This window comes from Triturus cristatus, chromosome 11 (genome assembly GCF_964204655.1).
Source record: "Triturus cristatus chromosome 11, aTriCri1.1, whole genome shotgun sequence".
NCBI classification, from domain to species: domain Eukaryota; kingdom Metazoa; phylum Chordata; class Amphibia; order Caudata; family Salamandridae; genus Triturus; species Triturus cristatus.
The window spans coordinates 118,793,164-118,821,128 of NC_140594.1; the positions used below are offsets into that span (position 1 = coordinate 118,793,164).

At 49.1% G+C, this 27,965-nt stretch overlaps 2 protein-coding genes across 2 annotated transcripts in view; one reads left to right on the plus strand and one right to left on the minus strand.

The window, feature by feature from the left end:
* RSPH14 (radial spoke head 14 homolog) overlaps positions 1–27,965 on the plus strand; it is a 530,513-nt gene that overhangs the window by 74,374 nt on the left and 428,174 nt on the right. The gene's annotated exons all lie outside the window — the stretch shown is intronic.
* The window catches only part of GNAZ (G protein subunit alpha z), a 291,338-nt gene continuing 287,604 nt past the window's right edge, over positions 24,232–27,965 (minus strand). Inside the window, exon 3 of the mRNA XM_085636403.1 lies at positions 24,232–26,433. Coding sequence (XP_085492529.1) covers positions 26,089–26,433 — 345 coding nt within the window. The 3' untranslated portion in view covers positions 24,232–26,088. The remainder of the gene's footprint in view (positions 26,434–27,965) is intronic.

Sequence of the window (27,965 nt, forward strand, 5' to 3'; positions counted from 1 at the left end):
TCCTGGCACTATTCCACCCCATGCAACCCACGCAGGATTCCGGACATTCGCGCACTCAATGAATCCCACGCAGGACTCCTGACACCATTCCACCCATGCAACCCACGCAGGACTCCTGACACTCGTGCACTTAATGCATCCCACGCAGAACTCCTGACACCATTCCACCCCATGCAACTAATGTACGAGTCCTGGTACCATACCACCCCATGCAACCCACGCAGAACTCCTGGCACAACTCCACCCCATGCAACCCACACAGGACTCCTGACACTCGCGCACACAATGCATCCTACGCAGGACTCCTGACACCATTCCACCCCATGCAACCCACGCAGGACTCCTGACACCATTCCACCCCATGCAACCCACACAGGACTCCTGGCACCATTCCACCCCATGCAACCCACGCAGGACTGCAGACACTCGTGCACTCAATGTATCCCATGCAGAACTCCTGACACCATTCCACCCCATGCATCCCACGCAGGGCTCCTGACACTGGCGCACACAATGCATCCCACGCAAGACTCCTGGCACCATTCCACCCCATGCAACCTACTCAGGATTCCTGACATTCGCGCACTCAATGCATCCCACGCAGGACTCCTGACATCATTCCACCCCATGCAACCCAAGCAGGACTCCTGACACTCTGCACTCAATGCATCCCACAAAGGACTCCTGGCACCATTCCACCCCATGCATCCCACGCAGGACTCCTAACACTGGCGCACTCACTGCACACCACTCAAGACTCCTGGCACCATTCAACTAATGTATGAGTCCTGGCACCATACCACCCCATGCAACCAACGCAGAACTCCTCGCACAACTCCACCCCATGCAACTCACACAGGACTCCTGACACTCGCGCACACAATGCATCCAACGCAGGACTCCTGACACCATTCCACCCCATGCAACCCACGCAGGAATCCTGACACACGCACACTCAATGCATCCCACACAGGACTCCTGACACCATTCCACCCAATGCAACCCACGCATGAGTCCTGGCACCAGTCCACCCCATGCAACCCACTCAGGATTCCTGACATTCGCGCACTCAATGCATCCCACGCAAGATTCCTGACACCATTCCACCCCATGCAACCCACGCAGGACTCCTGATACTCTGCACTCAATGCATCCCACGCAGGACTCCTGGCACCATTCCACCCCATGCATCCCACGCAGGACTCCTGACACTGTAGCACTCAATGCGCACCACGCAAGACTCCTGGCACCTTTCCACCCAATGCAACCCACGCATGAGTCCTGGCACCAGTCCACCCCATGCAACCCACTCAGGATTCCTGACATTCGCGCACTCAATGCATCCCATGCAGGACTCCTGACACCATTCCACCCCATGCAACCCACGCAGGACTCCTGACACTCTGCACTCAATGCATCCCACAAAGGACTCCTGGCACCATTCCACCCCATGCATCCCACGCAGGACTCCTAACACTGGCGCACTCACTGCACACCACTCAAGACTCCTGGCACCATTCCACCCCATGCAACCCACGCAGGACTCCTGACACTCGCACCCTCAATGCATCCCACGCAGGACTCCTGACACCATTCCACCCCAATGCAACCCATGCATGAGTCCTGGCACCATTTTACCCCATGCAACCCACGCAGAACTCCTGGCACCACTCCACCCCATGCAACCCACACAGGACTCCTGACACTCGCGCACACAATGCATCCCACGCAGGACTCCTGACACCGGCGCACTCAATGCAAGACTCTTGGCACCATTCCACCCCATGCAACCCACGCAAGACTCCTGACACTGGCGCACTCAATGAACACCACGCAGGACTCCTGGCACCATTCCACCCAATGCCACCCATGCATGAGTCCTGGCACCATTTCACCCCATGCAACCCACTCAGGATTCCTGACATTCGCGCACTCAATGCATGCCATGCAGGACTCCTGACACCATTCCACCCCATGCAACCCACGCAGGACTCCTGACACTTGCGCACTCAATGCATCCCACGTAGGACTCCTGGCACCATTCCACCCCATGCATCCCACGCAGGACTCCTGACACTGGCGCACTCAATGCACACCACGCAGGACTCCTGGCACCATTCCACCCAATGCAACCCACGCATGAGTCCTAGCACCATTCTACCGCATGCAACCCACTCAGGATTCCTGACATTCGCGCACTCAATGCATCCCACGCAGGACTCCTGACACCGTTCCACCGCATGCAACCCACGCATGAGTCCTGGCACCATACCAACCCATGCAGAACTCCTGGCACCACTCCACCCCATGCAACCCACACAGGACTCATGACACTCGCGCACACAATGCATCCTATACAGGACTCCTGACACCATTCTGATGGAGCAAGGACTCGTAGAAAAGAGACTTGCTCTGACGCAATCCCCTCATTTAACTTCTAACTTTGTATTAACTATGTATTGTGGAAATTAATACGCACCACATTGAACATAAAAGACAGAGAAGCTTGCCTACGTGTTTTACTAATAAGTAACTGGAGCGAAATTCTAAAATGGCTGCTAATGGGAAATCTTTATTGCGCATGCATCAACTGCATCTATGCAGTATGACGAGCTGTCGCTTGGAGGGAATTTCTTGCACCTGTGCAGACGCTATTAATATGGCGGCTTGAAAACTCACATGCTTAGCATATGCTTTGCTGAAACTAAACCAAGCTATTTTACTAATGCTAATGCGGGGAAAGCAATAATGATTAAATGGGTTTAGAGTAGAGATAGGTGGTATACAGTGGAACCATTTAATTTTGAAATTAACATTTATCTCTGACTTTCCTATTAGTGTGCATTTGGGCCTCTCGTATGAGTCCAGAGTCTCTTAGACATATGACCTCCACGCCTGCCTGATGTGATTGAGCCGGAAGAAGTGACAATATACTTGAACGCAGTCCAAGGACGAAAAAGTTACATACCCTGGGAACCAGCACCACAGATCTCTGGATGAATAGATGTTCATAACAGAAATACACAAATGTTGCTAATAAGATGTGAATACGGGTGGGAATAAACATTTTGAATTAAAAATTAAGGGGTTGGATCTTTGAACAATGAAATGATAGACTATGATGAGGTATAAGCATAGTGTGATGATCTCCCCCCCCCTTGCCTGTCCAATCAGAGTTAGTAGTTTCACGATATTGAAACATTAATGGGTGGTACATGAATATTGTAGGGTATAATTGAGGAAGCCTTAGTTAGTCAGACGGAGATGTGCTGAATGCTGCAGAGCTCGGGATGCTGTTGGCGATGCTGATGAAGAATTGAATGCAGAACCATTTACCTTAACAAATTAATTTAAAAGAAGATCGCAGAAGAATCTCGAGGAGGAAGAGAGTGTCAGAGAGGGGTGCTACGCAAGCGTCGGTGTTAGAGAGGTCATCTATCCTGTCCTGATTCCTGTCCTGAGCCTTTGATGCCTGATCTTTCCCGGGGGACCTTTCCCAACTCCTTGACCATGGGGTTGGTTTTCACACCATCCTAGGTAAATATACTTTCCTGAATGTGCAGATGTGCTTTTCTCTCTATCCTCTCCTTTCTGAGCAAAGTCATTGCAGAGTATAATATATTTGATTGAATTGAATGTTCTCTTCCTTCCTATGAGTGATGGAGACTGTAGTGTACTTTGAAAATGGTTCACATGAAAATAATTTAGATAAAGATTTAAACCTTTTCAGAGTCTGTGGTTAATACATCGCAAAAGAGAAATAAATTCATGTCATTTCACCATCAACTAGTTCAACTAATGGTTCATTGACCAGAGGAAAGAACTTTTTGATCACTGAAAAGATTAGTGGAGAACAAGAGGTGACTAATCTTGAAGTGGTATAAAACACAAACTTTGACTCCAGCCGTTAGTACCAGGCTGTGTGTGAATTGTGTATTTTATGGGCCCCGGTGAGTATATGGTATTGGAGTATCAGTTGCTGGTTCGCCGCTGGATTAATTCCACCCCATGCAACCCGCGCAGGACTCCTGACACTCGTGCACTCAGTGCATCCCACGCAGGACTCCTGGCACCATTCCACCCCATGCATCCCACGCAGGACTTCTGACGCTGGCGCACTCAATACACACCACGCAAGACTCCTGGCACCATTCCACCCCATGCAACCCACGCATGTGTCCTGGCACCATACCACCCTATGCAACCCACGCAGAATTCCTGGCACCACTTCACCCCATGCATCCCATGAAGGACTCCTGACACTCGCGCATTCAATGCTCATCCACGCAGGACTCCTGACACTGGCGCACACAACCTACGCAGGACTCCTGACACTCGCACAATCAATGCACAGCACGCAGGTCTCCTGGCACAATTTCACCCCATGCATCCCACGCAGGACTCCTGACACTGGCGCATTCAATGCAACCCACACATGAGTCCTGGCACCATTCCACCCCATGAAACCCACGCATGAGTCCTGGCACCATACCAACCCATGCAACCCACAAAGAACTCCTGGCACCACTCCACCCCATGCTATCCCCCAGGACTCCTGACATTCGCACACTTAATGCATCCCATGCAGGACTCCTGGCACCATTCCACCCCATGTAACCCACGCAGGACTTCTGACACTCGCTCACTCAATGCACACCACGCAGGACTCCTGGCACCATTCCACCCCATGCATCCCACGCAGGATTCCTAACACTCACACACTCAATGCACACCACGCAGGACTCCTGGCACCATTCCACCCCATGCAACCCACGCCGAATTCCTGGCACCACTCCACCCCATGCATCCCACGCAGGACTCCTGACACTTGCGCATTCAATGCACACCACACAGGAGTCCTGACACTGGCGCATACAATGCAAACCACACAGGAATCATGACACCATCCCAGCACAGGCATCCCACGCAGGACTCCTGACAGTGGCATATTCAATGCAACCCACGCAGGGTCCCTGGCACCATTCCACCCCATGCAACCCACGTAGGACTCCTGGCACCATTCCACCCTGTGCAACCCACGCAGGTCTCCTGGCACCATTCCACCCCATACAACCCACACAGGACTCCTGGCACCATTCCACCCCATGCAACCCATGCAGGACTCCTGGCACCATTCCACCCCATACAACCCATGCAGGATTCCTGGCACCATTCCACCCCATGCAAATCACGCAGGACTCCTGGCACCATTCCACCCCATGCAACCCAGGCAGTACTCCTGGCACCATTCCACCCCATGCAACCCATGCAGGACTCCTGGCACCATTCCACCCCATACAACTCATGCAGGATTCCTGGCACCATTCCACCCCATGCAAACCATGCAGGACTCCTGGCACCATTCCACCCCATGCAACCCAGGCAGTACTCCTGGCACCATTCCACCCCATGCAACCCATGCAGGACTCCTGGCACCATTCCACCCCATACAACCCACGCAGGACTCCTGGCATCATTCCACCCCATGCAACCCATGCAGAACTCCTGGTACCATTCTACCCATGAAACCCAACCAAGACGTCTGAGCTCATCCTAGTTCATGCAACCCGCGCAGGACTCCTAACACGGGTGCACTCAATACCATCCAAGCAGGACTCCTGGCATCATTCCACCCATGCAGCCCACGCTGGATTCCTGACACCATTCCACCCCATACACCTCACGCAGGACTCATGGCACCATTCCACCACATGCAACCCAGGCAGGACTCCTGGCACCATTCCACCCCATGCAACCCGCGCAGGACTCCGGACACGGGTGCACTCCATGCCATCCAAGCAGGACTCCTAGCACCATTCCACTCCATGCAACCCACGCAGGACACCTGGCATCATTCCACCCATGCAGCCCACGCAGGACTCCTGACACAGTCCCACTCAAGACAAATCCCTCAGGACTCCTGACACAATCCCACTCCATGCAACATACACAGGACTCCTGACACCATCCCACTCCATGTGACCCATACAGGACTTCTGACACTGGACGATGCATGCAATGCACCGACTCCTGACATCGTTGTTCTCCATGCAACTGATGTGGGACTACTGACACTGGTGCACTTCATGTGCCCTCCCTACAACCAACACATGACTTCAGACATACTTCTTACAACTGGCAAGACTCTGGGTGTACACCATACTACTCATGCAGCACTCTTGACACCCCCCCTACAACCCATGCAGCACTCCTGACACTGGTGCCCAGTTTACAACCCATGCAGCACTCCTGACACTGGTGCCAATTTATTACCCATGCAGCACTCCTGACACTGGTGCCCAGTTTACAACCCATGCAGCACTCCTGACACTGGTGCCAGTTTATAACCCATGCAGCTCTCCTGACACTAGTGCACTGTATACAACCCATGCAGCACTCCTGACACTGGTGCATTCTACACAACCCATGACTCTCTCCATCCAGCCCTCGAAACACTCCGAACACTCATGCACTGTGTACAACCAATTCAGCACTTCTGACACTCTCCATACATCACACAATACAACTCTAACACTCACACACTATACAACCCATGCAGCATTCCTGACATTGGTGTACTCTACACAACCCATGCAGCACTCCTAACGCTCATGCACTGTATACAACCCATGCAGCACTCCTAACACCGGTGCTGTGTATACAGCCCATGCTACACTCCTGACACTATTGCACTGTATACAACCCATGCAGCACTCCTGACACTGGTGCAGTCTGAACCACCCATGCAGCACTCCTGACACTGGTGCTCTGTATACAACACATGCAACTCTCCTTACACTCTCCACACATCCCACAAAACACTTCTAACACTCACTCACTCTATACAACCCATGCAGCACGCCTGACACTAGTGCAGTGTATACAACCCATGCAGCCCTCCTGACACTAAAGCACTCCACACAACCCATGCAGCACTCCTGACACTGGTGCAATCTACACAGCCCATGCAGCAGTCCTGACACTGCTGCACTGTATACAACCCATGCAGCACTCCTGACACTGGTGCCCAGTTTACAACCCATGCATCACTCCTGACACTGGTGCACTGTATACAACCCATGCAGCACTCCTGACACTGGTGCACTGTATACAACCCATACAGCACTCCCAGCACTAGTGCACTGTATACAACCCATGCAGCACTCTTAAAACTGGTGTTCTGTATACAACCCATGCAGCACTCCTGACACTGTTGCACTGTAAACAACCCATGCAGCACTCCTGACACTGGTGCACTCTACACAACCCATGCAGCACTCCTGACACTGGTGCACTGTACACTACCCATGCAGCACTCTGACACTGGTTCACTCTGCACCACCCATGCAGCACTCCTGACACTGGTGCACTGTATACAACCCATGCAGCGCTCCTGACACTGGTGCTCTGTATACACCCCATGCAGCACTCCTGACACTGGTGCACTCTACACAACCCATGCAGCATGCCTGACGCTGGTGCACTGTACACAACCCATGCAGCACTCCTGATACTGGTGCACTCTACACAACCCATGCAGCACTGTGACACTGGTGCACTCTGCAATACCCATGCAGAACTCCTGACACTGGTGCACTGTATACAACCCATGCAGCGCTCCTGGCACTGGTGCTCTGTATACACCCCATGCAGCACTCCTGACACTGGTGCACTCTACACAACCCATGCAGCACTCCTGACGCTGGTGCACTGTATACAACCCATGCAGCACTCCTGACACTGGTGCACTCTGCACCACCCATGCAGCACTCCTGACACTGGTGCACTGTATACAACCCATGCAGCACTCCTGACACTGGTGCTCTGTATACACCCCATGCAGCACTCCTGACACTGGTGCACTCTGTACAACCCATGCAGCACTTCTGACACTCTCTTTACAACCCATGGAGCACTCTTGACACTCACACACTTTATAGTACTCGTGCAGAACTCTTGGCACCCTTCATACAACCCATGCAACACTCCTGACACTCGTGCACTGTGTACAACCCATGGGGCCCTCCTGACACTCTCCATACAACCTTGAAACACTCCTAACACTCACACACTCTATACAACCCATGCAGCACTCCTGAAACTAGTGCAGTGTATAAAACGCATGCAGCTCTCCTAACACTCTCCATGCAGCCCAGGCTACACTTCTCACTCACACACTCTATACAACTCATGCAGCTAGCCTGACACTCTCCTTACAACCCATGGAGCACTCCTCACACTCACACACTTAAACCACTCATGCAGCACTCCTGGCACACTTCATACAACTCATGCAGCACTCCTGATACTGGTGCACTCTGAACAGCCCATGCAACACTCCTGACACTGGTGCTCTGTATACAACCCATGCAGCACTCCTGACACTGGTGCTCTGTACACAACCCATGCAGCACTCCTGACACTGGTGCAGTCTGAACCACCCATGCAGCACTCCTGACACTGGTGCTCTGTACACAACCCATGCAGCACTCCTGACACTGGTGCAGTCTGAACCACCCAGGCAGCACTCCTGACACTGGTGCTCTGTATACAACCCATGCAACTCTCCCGACACTCTCCATACACCCTACAAAACACTTCTAACACTCACTCACTCTATACAACCCATGGAGCACGCATGACACTAGTGCAGTGTATACAACCCATGCAGCCCTCCTGACACTGATACACTCCACACAACACAAACAGCACTCCTGGCACTGATTCTCTCTACACAACTCATGCAGCACTCCTGACACTGGTGCACTCTGCAGAACCCATACATCACTCCTGACACTAGTGCAGTGTATACAACCCATGCAGCCCTCCTGACACTGATGCACTCCACACAAAACAAACAGCACTCCTGGCACTGGTGCTCTCTACACAACTCATGCAGCACCCCTGACACTGGTGCACTCTGCAGAACCCATGCAGCACTCCTGACACTGGTGCCCAGTTTACAACCCATGCAGCACCCCTGACACTAATGCACTGTATACAACCCATGCAACACTCCTGATACTATTGTACTGTATACAACCCATGCAACACTCCTGACACTATTGCACTGTATACAACCCATGCAGCACTCCTGACACTGGTGCAGTCTGAACCACCCATGCAGCACTCCAGACACTGGTGCACTCTACACAGCCCATGCAGCACTCCTGACACTATTGCACTGTATACAACCCATGCAGCACTCCTGACACTATTGCACTGTATACAACCCATGCAACACTCCTGACACTGGTGCACTCTGCAGAACCCATGCGACACTCCTGACACTGGTGCACCGTATACCACCCATGCAGCGCTCCTGACACTGGTGCACTCTGTACAACCCATGCAGCACTTCTGACACTCTCTTTAAAACCCATGGAGCACTCTTGACACTCACAGACTTTATAGTACTCCTGCAGAACTCTTGGCACCCTTCATACAACCCATGCAACACTCCTGACACTTGTGCACTGTGTACAACCCATGGGGCCCTCCTGACACTCTCCATACAACCTTGAAACACTCCAAACACTCACACACTCTATACAACCCATGCAGCACTCCTGAAACTAGTGCAGTGTATAAAACACATGGAGCTCTCCTAACACTCTCCATACAGCCCAGGATACACTTCTCACTCACACACTCTATACAACTCATGCAGCTAGCCTGACACTCTCCTTACAACCCATGGAACACTCCTCACACTCACTCACTTAAACCACTCATGCAGCACTCCTGGCACACTTCATACAACTCATGCAGCACTCCTGATACTGGTGCACTCTGAACAGCCCATGCAACACTCCTGACACTGGTGCTCTGTATACAACCCATGCAGAACTCCTGACACTGGTGCTCTGTACACAACCCATGCAGCACTCCTGACACTGGTGCAGTCTGAACCACCCATGCAGCACTCCTGACCCTGGTGCTCTGTATACAACCCATGCAACTCTCCCGACACTCTCCATACACCCTACAAAACACTTCTAACACTCACTCACTCTATACAACCCATGGAGCACACATGACACTAGTGCAGTGTATACAACCCATGCAGCCCTCCTGACACTGATACACTCCACACAACACAAACAGCACTCAAGGCACTGATTCTCTCTACACAACTCATGCAGCACTCCTGACACTGGTGCACTCTGCAGAACCCATACAACACTCCTGACACTAGTGCAGTGTATACAACCCATGCAGCCCTCCTGACACTGATGCACTCCACACAACACAAACCGCATTCCTGGCACTGGTGCTCTCTACACAACTCATGCAGCACCCCTGACACTGGTGCACTCTGCAGAACCCATGCAGCACTCCTGACACTGGTGCCCAGTTTACAACCCATGCAGCACCCCTGACACTAATGCACTGTATACAACCCATGCAACACTCTTGATACTATTGTACTGTATACAACCCATGCAACACTCCTGACACTATTGCACTGTATACAACCCATGCAGCACTCCTGACACTGGTGCAGTCTGAACCACCTATGCAGCACTCCAGACACTGGTGCACTCTACACAGCCCATGCAGCACTCCTGACACTATTGCACTGTATACAACCCATGCAGCACTCCTGACACTATTGCACTGTATACAACCCATGCAACACTCCCGACACTGGTGCACTCTGCAGAACCCATGCGACACTCCTGACACTGGTGCACCGTATACCACCCATGCAGCGCTCCTGACACTGGTGCACTCTGTACAACCCATGCAGCACTTCTGACACTCTCTTTACAACCCATGGAGCATTCTTGACACTCACAGACTTTATAGTACTCCTGCAGAACTCTTGGCACCCTTCATACAACCCATGCAACACTCCTGACACTTGTGCACTGTATACAACCCATGCAACACTCCTGACACTGGTGCACTCTGCAGAACCCATGCGACACTCCTGACACTGGTGCACCGTATACCACCCATGCAGCACTCCTGACACAGGTGCACTCTGTACAACCCATGCAGCACTTCTGACACTCTCTTTACAACCCATGGAGCACTCTTGACACTCACACACTTTATAGTACTCGTGCAGAACTCTTGGCACCCTTCATACAACCCATGCAATACTCCTGACACTCGTGCACTGTGTACAACCCATGGGGCCCTCCTGACACTCTCCATACAACCTTGAAACACTCCTAACACTCACACACTCTATACAACCCATGCAGCACTCCTGAAACTAGTGCAGTGTATAAAACGCATGCAGCTCTCCTAACACTCTCCATACAGCCCAGGATACACTTCTCACTCAAACACTCTATACAACTCATGCAGCTAGCCTGACACTCTCCTTACAACACATGGAGCACTCCTCACACTCACACACTTAAACCACTCATGCAGCACTCCTGGCATGCTTCATACAACTCATGCAGCACTCCTGATACTGGTGCACTCTGAACAGCCCATGCAACACTCCTGACACTGGTGCTCTGTATACAACCCATGCAGCACGCTTGACACTATTACACTGTATACAACCCATGCAGCACTCCTGACACTGGTGCTCTGTACACAACCCATGCAGCACTCCCGACACTGGTGCAGTCTGAACCACCCATGCAGCACTCCTGACACTGGTGCTCTGTATACAACCCATGCAACTCTCCCGACACTCTCCATACACCCTACAAAACACTTCTAACACTCACTCACTCTATACAACCCATGTAGCACTTCTGACACTCTCTTTACAACCCATGGAGCACTCTTGACACTCACAGACTTTATAGTACTCCTGCAGAACTCTTGGCACCCTTCATACAACCCATGCAACACTCCTGACACTTGTGCACTGTGTACAACCGATGGGGCCCTCCTGACACTCTCCATACAACCTTGCAACACTCCTAACACTCACACACTCTATACAACCCATGCAGCACTCCTGAAACTAGTGCAGTGTATAAAACACATGGAGCTCTCCTAACACTCTCCATACAGCCCATGATACACTTCTCACTCACACACTCTATACAACTCATGCAGCTAGCCTGACACTCTCCTTACAACACATGGAGCACTCCTCACACTCACACACTTAAACCACTCATGCAGCACTCCTGGCACGCTTCATACAACTCATGCAGCACTCCTGATACTGGTGCACTCTGAACAGCCCATGCAACACTCCTGACACTGGTGCTCTGTATACAACCCATGCAGCACGCCTGACACTATTACACTGTATACAACCCATGCAGCACTCCTGACACTGGTGCTCTGTACACAACCCATGCAGCACTCCTGACACTGGTGCAGTCTGAACCACCCATGCAGCACTCCTGACACTGGTTCTCTGTATTCAACCCATGCAACTCTCCCGACACTCTCCATACATCCCACAAAATACTTCTAACACTCACTCACTCTATACAACTCATGCAGCACGCATGACACTAGTGTAGTGTATACAACCCATGCAGCCCTCCTGACACTGATACACTCCACACAACACAAACAGCACTCCTGACACTGATTCTATCTACACAACTCATGCAGCACTCCTGACACTGGTGCACTCTACACAACCCATGCAGCACTCCTGACACTATTGCACTGTATACAACCCATGCAGCACTCCTGACACTATTGCACTGTATACAACCCATGCAACACTCCTGACACTGGTGCACTCTGCAGAACCCATGCGACACTCCTGACACTGGTGCACCGTATACCACCCATGCAGCACTCCTGACACAGGTGCACTCTGTACAACCCATGCAGCACTTCTGACACTCTCTTTACAACCCATGGAGCACTCTTGACACTCACACACTTTATAGTACTCGTGCAGAACTCTTGGCACCCTTCATACAACCCATGCAATACTCCTGACACTCGTGCACTGTGTACAACCCATGGGGCCCTCCTGACACTCTCCATACAACCTTGAAACACTCCTAACACTCACACACTCTATACAACCCATGCAGCACTCCTGAAACTAGTGCAGTGTATAAAACGCATGCAGCTCTCCTAACACTCTCCATACAGCCCAGGATACACTTCTCACTCAAACACTCTATACAACTCATGCAGCTAGCCTGACACTCTCCTTACAACACATGGAGCACTCCTCACACTCACACACTTAAACCACTCATGCAGCACTCCTGGCATGCTTCATACAACTCATGCAGCACTCCTGATACTGGTGCACTCTGAACAGCCCATGCAACACTCCTGACACTGGTGCTCTGTATACAACCCATGCAGCACGCTTGACACTATTACACTGTATACAACCCATGCAGCACTCCTGACACTGGTGCTCTGTACACAACCCATGCAGCACTCCCGACACTGGTGCATTCTGAACCACCCATGCAGCACTCCTGACACTGGTGCTCTGTATACAACCCATGCAACTCTCCCGACACTCTCCATACACCCTACAAAACACTTCTAACACTCACTCACTCTATACAACCCATGGAGCACGCATGACACTAGTGCAGTGTATACAACCCATGCAGCCCTCCTGACACTGATACACTCCACACAACACAAACAGCACTCCTGACACTGGTGCCCAGTTTACAACCCATTCAACACCCCTGACACTAATGCGCTGTATACAACCCATGCAACACTCCTGACACTATTGCACTGTATACAACCCATGCAACACTCCTGACACTGGTGCACTCTGTACAACCCATGCAGCACGTCTTACACTCTCTTTACAACCCATGGAGCACTCTTGACACTCACACACTTTATAGTACTCGTGCAGAACTCTTGGCACCCTTCATACAACCCATGCAACACTCCTGACACTCGTGCACTGTGTACAACCCATGGGGCCCTCCTGACACTCTCCATACAACCTTGAAACACTCCTAACACACACAAACTCTATACAACCCATGCAGCACCTGAAACTAGTGCAGTGTATCAAATGCATGCAGCTCTCCTAACATTCTCCATACAGCCCAGGATACACTTCTCACTCACACACTCTATACAACTCATGCAGCTAGCCTGACACTCTCCTTACAACACATGGAGCACTCCTCACACTCACACACTTAAACCACTCATGCAGCACTCCTGGCACACTTCATACAACTCATGCAGCACTCCTGATACTGGTGCACTCTGAACAGCCCATGCAACACTCCTGACACTGGTGCTCTGTATACAACCCATGCAGCACTCCTGACACTGGTGCTCTGTATACAACCCATGCAGCACTCCTGACACTGGTGCGCTGTATACAACCTATGCAGCACGCCTGACACTATTACACTGTATACAACCCATGCAGCACTCCTGACACTGGTGCTCTGTACACAACCCATGCAGCACTCCTGACACTGGTGCAGTCTGAACCACCCATGCAGAACTCCTGACACTGGTTCTCTGTATTCAACCCATGCAAATCTCCCGACACTCTCCATACATCCCACAAAACACTTCTAACACTCACTCACTCTATACAACTCATGCAGCACGCATGACACTAGTGCAGTGTATACAACCCATGCAGCCCTCCTGACACTGATACACTCCACACAACACAAACAGCACTCCTGACACTGATTCTCTCTACACAACTCATGCAGCACCCATGACACTGGTGCACTCTGCAGAACCCATGCAGCACTCCTGACACTGGTGCCCAGTTTACAACCCATGCAGCACCCCTGACACTAATGCACTGTATACAACCCATGCAACACTCCTGACACTATTGTACTGTATACAACCCATGCAAAACTCCTGACACTATTGCACTGTATACAACCCATGCAGCACTCCTGACACTGGTGCAGTCTGAACCACCCATGCAGCACTACAGACACTGGTGCACTCTACACAACCCATGCAGCACTCCTGACACTATTGCACTGTATACAACCCATGCAGCACTCCTGACACTATTGCACTGTATACAACCCATGCAACACTCCTGACACTGGTGCACTCTGCAGAACCCATGCGACACTCCTGACACTGGTGCACCGTATACCACCCATGCAGCACTCCTGACACTGGTGCACTCTGTACAACCCATGCAGCACTTCTGACACTCTCTTTACAACCCATGGAGCACTCTTGACACTCACACACTTTATAGTACTCGTGCAGAACTCTTGGCACCCTTCATACAACCCATGCAACACTCCTGACACTCGTGCACTGTGTACAACCCATGGGGCCCTCCTGACACTCTCCATACAACCTTGAAACACTCCTAACACTCACACACTCTATACAACCCATGCAGCACTCCTGAAACTAGTGCAGTGTATAAAACGCATGCAGCTCTCCTAACACTCTCCAGACAGCCCAGGATACACTTCTCACTCACACACTCTATACAACTCATGCAGCTAGCCTGACACTCTCCTTACAACACATGGAGCACTCCTCACACTCACACACTTAAACCACTCATGCAGCACTCCTGGCACGCTTCATACAACTCATGCAGCACTCCTGATACTGGTGCACTCTGAACAGCCCATGCAACACTCCTGACACTGGTGCTCTGTATACAACCCATGCAGCACGCCTGACACTATTACACTGTATACAACCCATGCAGCACTCCTGACACTGGTGCTCTGTACACAACCCATGCAGCACTCCCGACACTGGTGCAGTCTGAACAACCCATGCAGCACTCCTGACACTGGTGCTCTGTATACAACCCATGCAACTCTCCCGACACTCTCCATACACCCTACAAAACACTTCTAACACTCACTCACTCTATACAACCCATGGAGCACACATGACACTAGTGCAGTGTATACAACCCATGCAGCCCTCCTGACACTGATGCACTCCACACAACACAAACAGCATTCCTGGCACTGGTGCTCTCTACACAACTCATGCAGCACCCCTGACACTGGTGCACTCTGCAGAACCCATGCAGCACTCCTGACACTGGTGCCCAGTTTACAACCCATGCAGCACCCCTGACACTAATGCACTGTATACAACCCATGCAACACTCTTGATACTATTGTACTGTATACAACCCATGCAACACTCCTGACACTATTGCACTGTATACAACCCATGCAGCACTCCTGACACTGGTGCAGTCTGAACCACCCATGCAGCACTCCAGACACTGGTGCACTCTACACAGCCCATGCAGCACTCCTGACACTATTGCACTGTATACAACCCATGCAGCACTCCTGACACTGGTGCTCTGTACACAACCCATGCAGCACTCCTGACACTGGTGCAGTCTGAACCACCCATGCAGCACTCCTGACACTGGTTCTCTGTATTCAACCCATGCAACGCTCCCAACACTCTCCATACATCCCACAAAACACTTCTAACACTCACTCACTCTATACAACTCATGCAGCACGCATGACACTAGTGCAGTGTATACAACCCATGCAGCCCTCCTGACACTGATACACTCCACACAACACAAACAGCACTCCTGACACTGGTGCCCAGTTTACAACCCATGCAGCACCCCTGACACTAATGCACTGTATACAACCCATGCAACACTCCTGACACTATTGCACTGTATACAACCCATGCAGCACTCCTGACACTGGTGCAGTCTGAACCACCCATGCAGCACTCCTGACACTGGTGCACTCTACACAACCCATGCAGCACTCCTGACACTATTGCACTGTATACAACCCATGCAACACTACATCCGTACAGCACTCCTGATACTGGTGCACTGTGAATTACCCATGCAACACTCCTGGCATCCGTACAACCCACACAGGAAGACTGACATAATCCTTACAACCCACAAAAGATTTATAAAATACTATATATCACCAGAATGGACTCTTCAAATACTGCATACATCTCACCCAGAACTATAGATTTGCTCCTTACAACCTACACAAGACTCCACTTGTATTGGTTATCAACCATAGATAACTAATTACATACTTCAAATGGCGACGCAGACTTTGATTAGGTCAGCCCTTTATAATTGTCCCAGAAATGGGAATAAACATGTGGTTGAACCTGTGCAGATTCACCCAAAGAGAAATCTTCTATTTTTCCTACAGGAATTGTTTGCCTTGGGTATGGAGGGAGTGTTTTTAGGAGAAAGGCAGATTGTTCTTGCACTTGATCACTTCTGTTCTCTTGATATGAATAGAGGTCCAATAGACTCTTCAGCCAAGATACCCATATATTATGATGGATACTCCTCACCATAGATTATTCCGTAGGCGCCAGACTGACTTTGGAAACCTGTACATTGTAGTGCTGCAGCGTACCGCTAGGTGGTGTCATGCGGCTCTGTGCTTGACTTCACACCACCCCAGAAGTCACGGCGCCACCCCTGTGCATTGACGTACATTCCGCTCTTTCTGCACCTTCTGACGCAGATGCGGAGCTCCACTCGCAACTTTGTCAGTTTCCTTCTGACTCTTCAAATGATTTCAAACCACTGTGCTAGGTAACAATGTCCCGCTTCAGAATGACAGGTTTCAAGTCATGCCGCACCTTCAGGAGGCAGATGTCTGTCATGAACCCACGGGAAATGTGCTTTTGCTGTCTGGGGTTGTGCTACTACTCACATTTGTGTGATAAGTGACCCTCATATGCACCCGAGCAGGATCTGAGACCTGGAGGCAAAGTTGTATGTTGCTAAACACAAGAAGCTGGGGCCTTACCTTAAGTCCAAGTTGGAGGTGCGGACTTGGATTTTGTTCAGATCAGTTACCATGACCACTCAACTTCACACTCGAGGTCCTCTGGTAAGTCAAAGTCTGAGCAGAATCATAACAACGCGAAGCAGGGGTCGACCCCATCCCGCCACTTTGACTCCAAAGAGAAGGTGTGAGGGTGACACAGTGCCAGTTGCACCCATTTGAGGGCTCTGGCCACCCAGTATTTCTCAGGCCATTGTCCACCCCACATGAAATCTAGGCCTTCAAGAAATTCATGCTGAAAACTTACGGTGTGCTACCAGCTCCTTCTGGCGTGCCTTCAGGCCCCATGGTTCCGCCCAGGCTTCCAGTCGGTTTACTTTCGGCTGGTTTGATCTCTCTTCTTGGAACACATTATCGGGCCCGTACCACTTCCATTACAGACTTTTACTCAAGGTCCAAACTTCATGCCAGCCCAGGACCCATTGGTGCCCTTAGTGACACCACCAGGACCCATCGGTGCCCTTAGTCACACCACCAGTGCTGGATGAGGATCCAGTGCCAATGTTGGACTCTGACCGACTTTGATTTGAGCAAGATGATGTCTTGCAACAAAATCACAAAAATGCAGCCGGTTATTATTTGGGGTGGGCGGAATTTGCGTAGTCATGCTTCGCAAAGCTCCGCAAAATGGTAAAAAATCTCCTCGAGCACGCAGAAATTCCACGAACACACGGAATTGCTTGTTCGCGATGCTTTTTTCCTGTTCGCGAACGCTGTTTGCGTGCTCGGGTGGAAATATCTTGCAAACACGCATTTTGAGAACGCGAACAAGAAAAAAATTCCGCGAAGCCGCGGAACACAAAATTTTGGGCAATTCCGCATTCTCTGCGGAACGCGAGATTACCCAAATTCCGCAAAATCCGCAAGCGGAACCGAATTTACTGCCCAGGCCTAGTTATTATGCAGCCTGACTCAAACCCAGTGCCTTTGCCACGGTGCGTCTATTTGCAGAGGCTCCATTATTTTTTTGATTTGACTCATGTTTTCTCCAGCCAAGTTAGAATTGTGATCAGTCATTACTGTGTGTTTGCTAGTCTGTTACACACATACCCTGTGGCACATGGCCAGCGGGGTCTTGTCAGGAGTCCTGGAAGATCTTACACCCTCTTTGGCCTCGATGATTCATGATAGACAGGACATGGCATGCTATGTTATCTGTGCAGCCTTGATACTATAGATTACCTGTGGAGGCAGTGTGCAGTCGTATGGTCCTTCATTGACATGCATGGATGTGGTCCAGAGGTTTGCTGTTTTATGTGTCCCATATCTTGGCAGAATCCTCATTGGAGTGCATTACGGATGGTAAAGCTGCAGTGTGCTCTTTAGGACTATTGTCCCATGTCAAACAGTTTCCACATCAGCCCAGAATGTTTTAGAGGCTATTCCAGAAGGCTGGTGAATTGACAGACAGCCTTTTGGCACTACTGGGAACGAAACGCGTTAGCTGTGTGCCGGTTTTTTAAGGATCGATTTAATAAAAGAAGTACCTTTTGGAACTACTGCTTACGTGTCTATCTTTGCAACGAGTGCACCTTCCGCCTTCTCCTGAAAAACTGTGTCTGTGATTTGCACCTTTGGACGACGGATGCAGGAAGTGTGTTGCACCACCTCATTATTGATTGTACATGTGGACTGGTTGAGCTGGACCTTGGTCTGTTGTTTGTCTTTTTGTGCTAATTGATGTATAGCTGTGCCATGTTTATCCTGATTCTAAAGACTGTCTTCCTTATTGCGATTGCGCAGCTGGTCGCATAAGTGCAACCGCCCTACACCACCATTTTTCAGGGTGACTTGATGCTGAGAACTCGAGCAGCATTACTTCCAAAAGTAATGACTATCTTCCATATTGGGCAATCCATCACTCTACCTGTGTTTTTGCAGCCCCTCGAAAGAGGGGAGAACCCATTGGCTGGATCCGAAAAGGGCTTTAAGTATTTACGTTTATCCATCGTCTCTCCTTGCCCTATTGGGGTATGTCCATGACCTCTCCAAGTCCCGGCGTCGTTTTGTAGCGATAGCGCTTCTGCTAGCCAAACGCGAGGTGGCCCTTAGGTGGGCAGGTAAAACTAGCCCCACACTCCACACATGGTTGCGCAGCATGACATATTGCAACACTACCAGCGATACATATGCTCAATTGCAGCCACCAGCCTCTAGACCGGTGGACATTTGGCAACCCCTGTTAGCATACCTACAGCGTTCACAGGAGCCTAACAATACGCCTCCACAGACATCATAGGTACTGTAGGGCCAAAGGACATGATTGCGCCGCCTCCTGATCCTAAATATGTCGTACACTACCACTGCACATGATGGTAATCACTGCATGTTCATGTCACTTGCCGTAAGGTCGAAAACGGCAGCATAGATGTGGTTGCATACCATGGGTTATTCGTTAGACATGTACTAGCCACTGGAGATATTCCTATTGATTAATATGTGCTCTTTGTACTACCACAGATTATGTAAGCTATGATCATGACTGCCTGTTTCTTTTTCCCTGTTTTTTTTTCTTTTGTATGTTATGTCTTTGGAAAATGCCAATAAAAAAAAAATATATATATATTTTTAAAGTATTTACTTTTATTGTACCAAGGACCATAGAGTCGACTATTAACTTTTTGTGGGGTTCTTCAGTGTGAAGAAAGGAAAGGCTGTGCAGAAGAGTGCCCTGTCAAAGTGGATAGACCTCTGCATTATGATCTGCTATGCACTAGCCAAGAAGCAGCCTTCAGAAGGTTTGCGAGCCCATCCACTCTGCAGTGGTACTGCTTGGCGTCTATTCCAAGGTGAGGAATCTGTAGTTAGAAGTATTCCTCAGTATAACTAGTTACGTAGCTTTGGTAATGCTATCTCTCGCGGATATTCTATCTAATGGCAGATTCCTCACCACACTTCCACCTCCCTCTTCTGTGGAGTGGTCCATTTTTTACTTTTAAAAAGGTCCCAGGTTAGTATTCAGCACACTGGCATCAACAATTGTTAACGTTCTGCATTTGAGGGTGTGGAATTAGAAAATGATAAGAAACTGATGTCAGCATGCAGGGTGGCACTTTTATGTGGCTCCGGTCCGTCCTTTGCAGAGCAGTTTCAAATGAATTGCGGAGCTCAAGACACCACCCAGCAGCACTGCTATGAAAAAGATTCCATGTCAAGTCTGTGGCCTGGAGAGTATTCTAGAGGTGAGGAATCTGCAGTCCGATCGGGTGTCCATCAGAAAGAGCATTATGTATGTAAGTAACTTGTTCTTTTGGACCAACACTACAAGGTAACATCACCTGGTTGAGCAATGACACCCTTGTAACCGCTCAAGTAGGCCTCAACTCGAGTCTGGGCTGGTGAACCGGGAGCGCATGTGCAACAAGACTGTGTAATTGGCACATATTGGCATCATATGGGAAATGTCAGTCAAGTGATTTCTAGAGGCAAAGAAGAAGCTGAAGCTGCAGTGTATCTTTCCCTTCATTCGTTCCTCACCTTCTGCTATTTCATGACCTTCAGGCGAATCAGGGACCTGTCAGTTGCTTATAAAAAGCAGATATACATATATTTATATAAAACTAAATGTTGCTCAGTATCAGTTTAGTCTTGTGGCCATTTGTCCCCATTACCTGTACTTTCCCAAACATATTTTGAGGTTGTTTGTTTTGTTGGCTGGAAGGGACATGCCAACCCTTTTCTATGACGGATAAAGATGTGTGCCTTCTTGGAAGTAAACTGGTGACAGGTTCATTCATTCATTCATTACATATCACTCCTCGTGGAATGTCTATCCTGGACGCCCTTCTCTATCCACCCCTCCCCCACTCCTTGGGGTGAGGTCCAGCACTCACTGATGAAAATCATGAAATCTTCTTCTGTTGATGATCCACGGAAGACCTTCAGTGGCGATAATTTCCTAAAGCGTCTTAAATCAGAATGGAATGGTATGAAAACTCCACTTTCCTACAGATGTGCTATAACTGTAATTGTGGGCGTTGTCCCCATCGCTGTCCGGCTTATCTTGAATGGGATGTTTCTTCGCTGGCTCTACTGAATCATAAAACAGGGAATGGTGTAGTATCCTTTAGATGTGACTGCACTTCTTGATTTATATGTGTCTGGAACGAGCTGGTTGGCAACAGAGTACTGCATACTGTGGGGGAAGGGACGAGGTTCCTTTGTGGATTTGGGAAGGAGGCCCTTGTCTACTTGGGCCTCGGTGTCAGGGGGTCCTCGAGATTTGTGCCGATTGTGCACGAGTGGCTCTTTCAGAAATTCTAAATGATTGAGTGTAGGAGCCAGCCTGGTCTCTGGCCACTGCGCATAGCTAGTTCATTGTTCTCCAGTGGATGACTGATGGAGCGGCTTACATGATATCCCTGAACCCAGTCCACTTTCACATCTGCCACCAGGCTGACAAGAAGAGCCAAATGCCATGATCTTGGGTTTTATGTACACCTAGAGGGACCATACCCAGTTGTACCTAATCAGAACATGTGTTACCCTAGACAAACTATGAGACCCCCAGGGGACTTTGGTGGAACAGAGATCACTTTGTGATGCTTTTGCGGCTTAGACATATAGATTATGGCTAGAACAGGAACCCGACTTTTTTATTTGCTGGTCACTTTATTGACCAATACCTTCTAGAAGGTGATTAGTTTGAGAACAGGAAGTTTCTTTCAATCCTGTTCTCAATATCTAGTCCTAGTTCAAGTTTATTTTTCAACACCCTGTCTTGAGTACCATTTGCTCTGTGAACAAGCCCCTAAGATGAAACTTGATTTCCACTCCAATGTTCCTGGAGCAGACCCTGTGCCCTACGTTCTGAATATTTCATTCGTAGGTTGCCTTCAAGCAGATCTTATTCTTTGAATGACCATTAAGAAGCACACACAAGCAGTTACAGACAGAGGACTGAGTGCCTAATGGCCAGACACAGACAGAAATGTAATGGTTCTCAAATATGTGCTTCTTCCTTGATTCACAAGCTTGGACTATTCTTTGTTGCCGACCAGACATCTTGGTCTTCCAAGGACTATTCAAAGTTTATGAACCTCAGGTTTTCCATCCTTACTAGGAAGTACATTAGCCTTCCTCACTCGAAAGCATTCTCACCCTGGTAAGACCGTGATAGTGAGTAATGTTACGCGTGTGGAAATCTGAATAGGTCTACTACACAGTACTACTACAGTTTCCGGCTTAGCATTGGCTCTAATATGACTCTCTGTACTGGGAGCTTACTGTAAGGCAGAAGCATCTTTTCTACTATTTCACAGAATGCTCTGAGAATCAGACACATACAATATCCCCTGCCATCAGGAACACCCCTGACAAAGAGCATTTCAGGTTTGTAGATCTAGGAAGGTTGGCTGTACTGAATATTCACTGTGACAGGACAGCAGCTTCCTCATCATCATCATGAGCTAAAGGATCTTGGATGAGGCGATATTCATTCACTGGGCTGTGCTGAGCATAAAAAGGGCAAACGACGTTCATTTTCTCCAAATGTATACCTTACGCAGACATAGACAAGCGTAGCCGCTAAGTAGAGGCCGCTCAGCTAGGAGATGTGGGTGCACCCCTTGGAATATAAACATATAAACATTTGCTGCTGGTGCCTCAGGATGTTTAGCTCTGATGTCTTGGTCAGCATGGAAGGAGATAGTAAGTCTTCATAGAGCAACAAGCTTAAATGGAGGTGGTTAGTGGACAAGGATTGTCCTCTGAAACTACTCAGGAACTGTTTTGCTCCTGCTAACATCAGTTGAACATTCATGTTTTATCAATAGGGGAATGTGTTTGTTTTCTTTAAAACCAATCTGAGATTAAAAACACCCCCACAAATTGGCAGACGTTTTAAGGGTAGAGCCTATATTAATGTTACAAGAGTGGAGAAAGAGCGTAGAGAGAGCAAGAGAAGGACAAGGAACTGGACTGTTCTGTATTTCACCCATTAGTTGTGGCCATTTATCATCCTTCGGCCAGGTCTTCAGTGACCGGTAAGGTTCTTTGAGAGCTCTCAATGCTTTTCGCGCAGTCGCAGTCCGTGCCAGGCAGCTCTCTTGTACTGAATTCATTTCTGAGAGCCTACATCAGGAGCATCATTCAAAAATGCATCTCTCTTCCTCTCTGAGTTTTCTTTACCTGTTCCATGGAAATATGCTCTGATGATAAACCATTTTTCAGAGATCAGGAGCACGAATGGCCTTTTCTGTGGGTACTTTTAGTAATATATTCTATTTTAGAGGGATTCCTGGGTTCTTTAATCCCATATACATTGTGTTTCGGGGCCCCTGATTGTCCTGCTGAAGAAACTGTCTTGGTCTGTCTCTCCGCGCCTTCCCTGGGCACCAGGGAGCTGTTGATAATGACCGTGCAGTGGCTGTTAGTCATCAGGATACATGGACAGAAGATACTGGTTGCAAGCCTCCCTCCAACCTCCTCCACCAGGACCTCACAAAACCCACACAACAAAGTACACAAGTAAGTAGACACAGCACACAGCATCTTCGTCTCATTCTTTTATTTTCCTTTCTCTCCAGCGCCCTCCCACTGAAGTTCCGTGTACAACAGTTGTGTCTTTGAGCCCTTGCAGAGGATGTTCTCACTGACCTTGTAGATTGTGTTGGGTGTGAAGGAGAAAGAGCTGAGAGGACACATAGACCCAGGGTCAACAGGCTGGCAAAGGGTTAGAGTCGAGGGCGGAGGGCGGAAGGAGAAGGGGGGTTTGCAGAAGACTGACTGAGTGGATGTGCTTTACATTGTCTGCAAGATATTTACACATGAACTTTGCACCAAAGGTGCAGAAGTCCGTACTGGGGTTGTGTTTTATGGAAGGGAACAGAAACAAAATATTTGATTTCTGAGTTTAAGGAGTGTTAGATCCTGTTCTGTACTGGAGAAGCCTTGCATTCATGTATTTTTGGGCATAAAAATTTGCTGCACCTGAGACATAAGCACAAGACATCGATCTGATGAGGGATTTCCCATGTCCCTCAAATGTAGGTGCCACTAGGATTTCCAGTTTGAAAAAACACAGGTTTCCTTGTTCAAGCTGCTCCTTATTTCACCTTCCTTAGTCATCAGAATTTTTCAAGTTAAAATGTTAAAAAAATCAGACAAAGACAAAATGACGCCATGCGGTATCAGTGGAACCCTGTGCCTCGATTGGTCGGAGTGAATGGTGCAGAACGATTGCATCTGTCGGAAGCTTGCAGATGCCTTCAAACAGGACATCAAGGGCAGGCCATGTATAAGATCCTCTCCCGTGCAGGGATTTTTGGCAGCGCCCCATGCACGGGACCACAAAATAAATAATCACTGCATTGGTCTGAAAAATAAAAACTGGTTAAAAAAACTCACTTGTCTAATTTTCCAAGAACTGTCCATGTAACAATGGTAAAGCAACCTAGGAACAGATGAAAAACTGAAAATTCACCCAGAAGTGGTCCGCAGGTGTAAATTCTTAGCCGGCCGGTTGACGAGGGCCACACCTGCTCTCTGAAGGCGTAAAGTACATATGTTGAGCTATGTGTAACTGCATAATCTGAAGTTCTAACTTAGTCCATCAGTCACGAGGTGGTGGAGAGATGCGTACCGAAAACCATCCTTTGGCTAGTGAGTTGCAGGAATGCTACACAGGAGAGGGGTTGGTGCCACCAATCTTGAAAGCCCGCCTAATTTTATGGCTGGTTTGAGCTTCATTTGCATCAAGTTGGTCAAGACGCACTTGCTCCCAGCAATGGAGCAACAGTTGTTCCACCGCAGCCAAATTCAAGTTGTTCGCCCCATCTAAACATGCCTATTTCACAATGGGCTCATGCTGCTGGCTGACTCCCCTGTTCTCTTGTCACCCTAGGATGCCCCCAGTTCATATATGTCAACAAGCCAGCCCTGCATATTCCCTCTTTCTTTATTCTGGTGTGGACCCCACCATCTTTAAGGAAACTTCACAATGGCAGGACCAGCGTTACCCTCTCCCCGTTATGCCCTTCTATGGGCAAACTCTGTGCCGCTCCCCACAGCCAGAAGAAACAGTTCATGAAACAGCCTTTCCGCAGAGTGTTTAGTACTCCATGCGGCTACCCTGCTCGTAAAACCAGAAAATACAAAGTATAAAAAAATACCCATCAATGGTTGGTTGCCCACCTCACCTTTCCAGAGCCCTTTTTTGACCTTGCAGAAACAGTTCTATCCCCACTTGCAAAAAGTGTACAGCGGGGTGCGAACAGAGGGGAGTCTGTGATATTCCTCAGACCACATCTCTTAGTAGGGCTACCAAGTGCCTGCCCCTGCGATCCCACCGCGAGTGAGCGGGAGGCTTTCCCGCCCCCGCTTTGTTTCACCTCAGGAACATGAATTGTTCCTGGAGAAGCTCCTAGCAGAGGCCAATGTACTTGAGATTGTTCTGGATAATCACGTCTGTCACCGCATCGAAGACAAACTGGATGTTGCTGGTGTCAGTAGCGCAGGTGAAGTGTGAGTAGATCTCCTTGGTCTCTTTGTTGCGGTTCAAGTCCTCGAACTGGCGCTGGATGTAGACAGCTGCCTCCTCGTAGGTATTTTGCCCCTTGTAGTCTGGGAAGCAGACGGTTAGTGGGATGCGACGGATCTTCTCGGCCAGAAGGTCTTTCTTGTTGAGGAACAGGATGAGGGAGGTGTTGATGAACCAGTTGTTGTTGCAGATGGAGTCGAAGAGGCGTAGGCTTTCTGCCATCCGGCTCTGTGGAGAGGGAGACAAAGGATGTTTAGTGATAACAGCAGTCATACAGGTTTGTACAGAAGTTACAACTACTGTCCCTGGTAGGGGAACTGGATTGCTATGTCTTGAAGAAAGTCATTACACCCAAAATATTCTGTTTACGTCCAAGAGGATGACTGACGGCTCAACACCCATAGCTAAGAAGTATCATGTTAACCGCACCATGGTGCATTGAGGTAACCCATGACGGCACTCTAGAGCCAGTTCTGCAACCTGTGGGAGACTATAGATGACAGAGAGAAGGTGGAGCCCAAAGTCAAACGACCTTGTATTGTCTGAAATGCTGCTACCCACAGGGACCTCACTGAAAAGCATTGGGTTGTCTGAAACCTTTAACCAGTGTGACATAACAAACTGCCCACAATGTAAACTGCCCACAGTGGATCGCTGACCCTCAGATCTATAGAGCTCCGTAGGTAAAAAAAAAGCCACCAGGGTCTGTGGTTTCTTTTAGTAGAGAGCACATTCCAAGGGCATATCTGTAAAAGTCAGTGTAGTGCACTTTGTGTATCAGCTTACTTGCAGAAATGTCAGACCTCACCCTGTACATTTAGTCCAGTTCTCGTCGCCCTGAAGCCTAGCTTACAATTGGGTGGGAACAGACAGCATTCCCGTTTGTTGGGGAAGTGATTACACCGCGGTTGACAGTTTTTCCTCTAATGTTGAAACCGCTGGCCGGACGGCCCCTTCATATGGATAGAATAGCAGAGTTCATGTCACTGATATATTTTCCAATGAAGAAGAAACCACAACTGAGGATTAAGCACTTCTCTACAAAATGGAGGATTTTCTGGTACCATCCCACTCTAGGGAGCGATTTATTGTTGGTGGTCACAGAATATGCTCATGTTTTTGGAGGAAGTGGTCAATCTTGGGAAGGTGGATTCTCCATTGGAATGACCTCTTCTATACCATCTCTGCGGCAGAGGTAATTCCTCCAGTGGAGAATTTGAAAAGGCCGAGTTACAACTTAATTCACAAATTGGATGCCACCCAGCTCTAAATAATGGTCATGGCCTTTCTGTCTGCCTTACTTTAGCTGCTCTCATGTTATGTTTATACAGCTTACTATAGTGCTCAAATCACCTCCGAAGAGGTAGCTCGGCACTAATGATAAACACAGGCAATAACCTTACACAGAATTTTAATATAAAATAGTTTTAAGGAGTTTTCTGAATTTGATGTAATCAGGGCAAATGCAAGTATGATCGGGCAAAGCATTCCAATAATTCGAATGTCAGTCATTGTTGATTCCAGGATGTCTAGTGATACATGCTCATGATGGGCAACTATGACGATGGTGCAAATGCAACATCTTTACTTTCCCTTGCAGGGTAGGATGAGGAAGCACTCTTCATTGTGATCCTTCAGACAGTAATGTGACAGCATATATGCAAGACATTGACTATCCAAACACTTCAGAAAGAATGCATGATTGTAGGTGTTGTGATGGTCAGTCATGCCAGGGCACACTAAGCTCCGCCCCTGCCGTG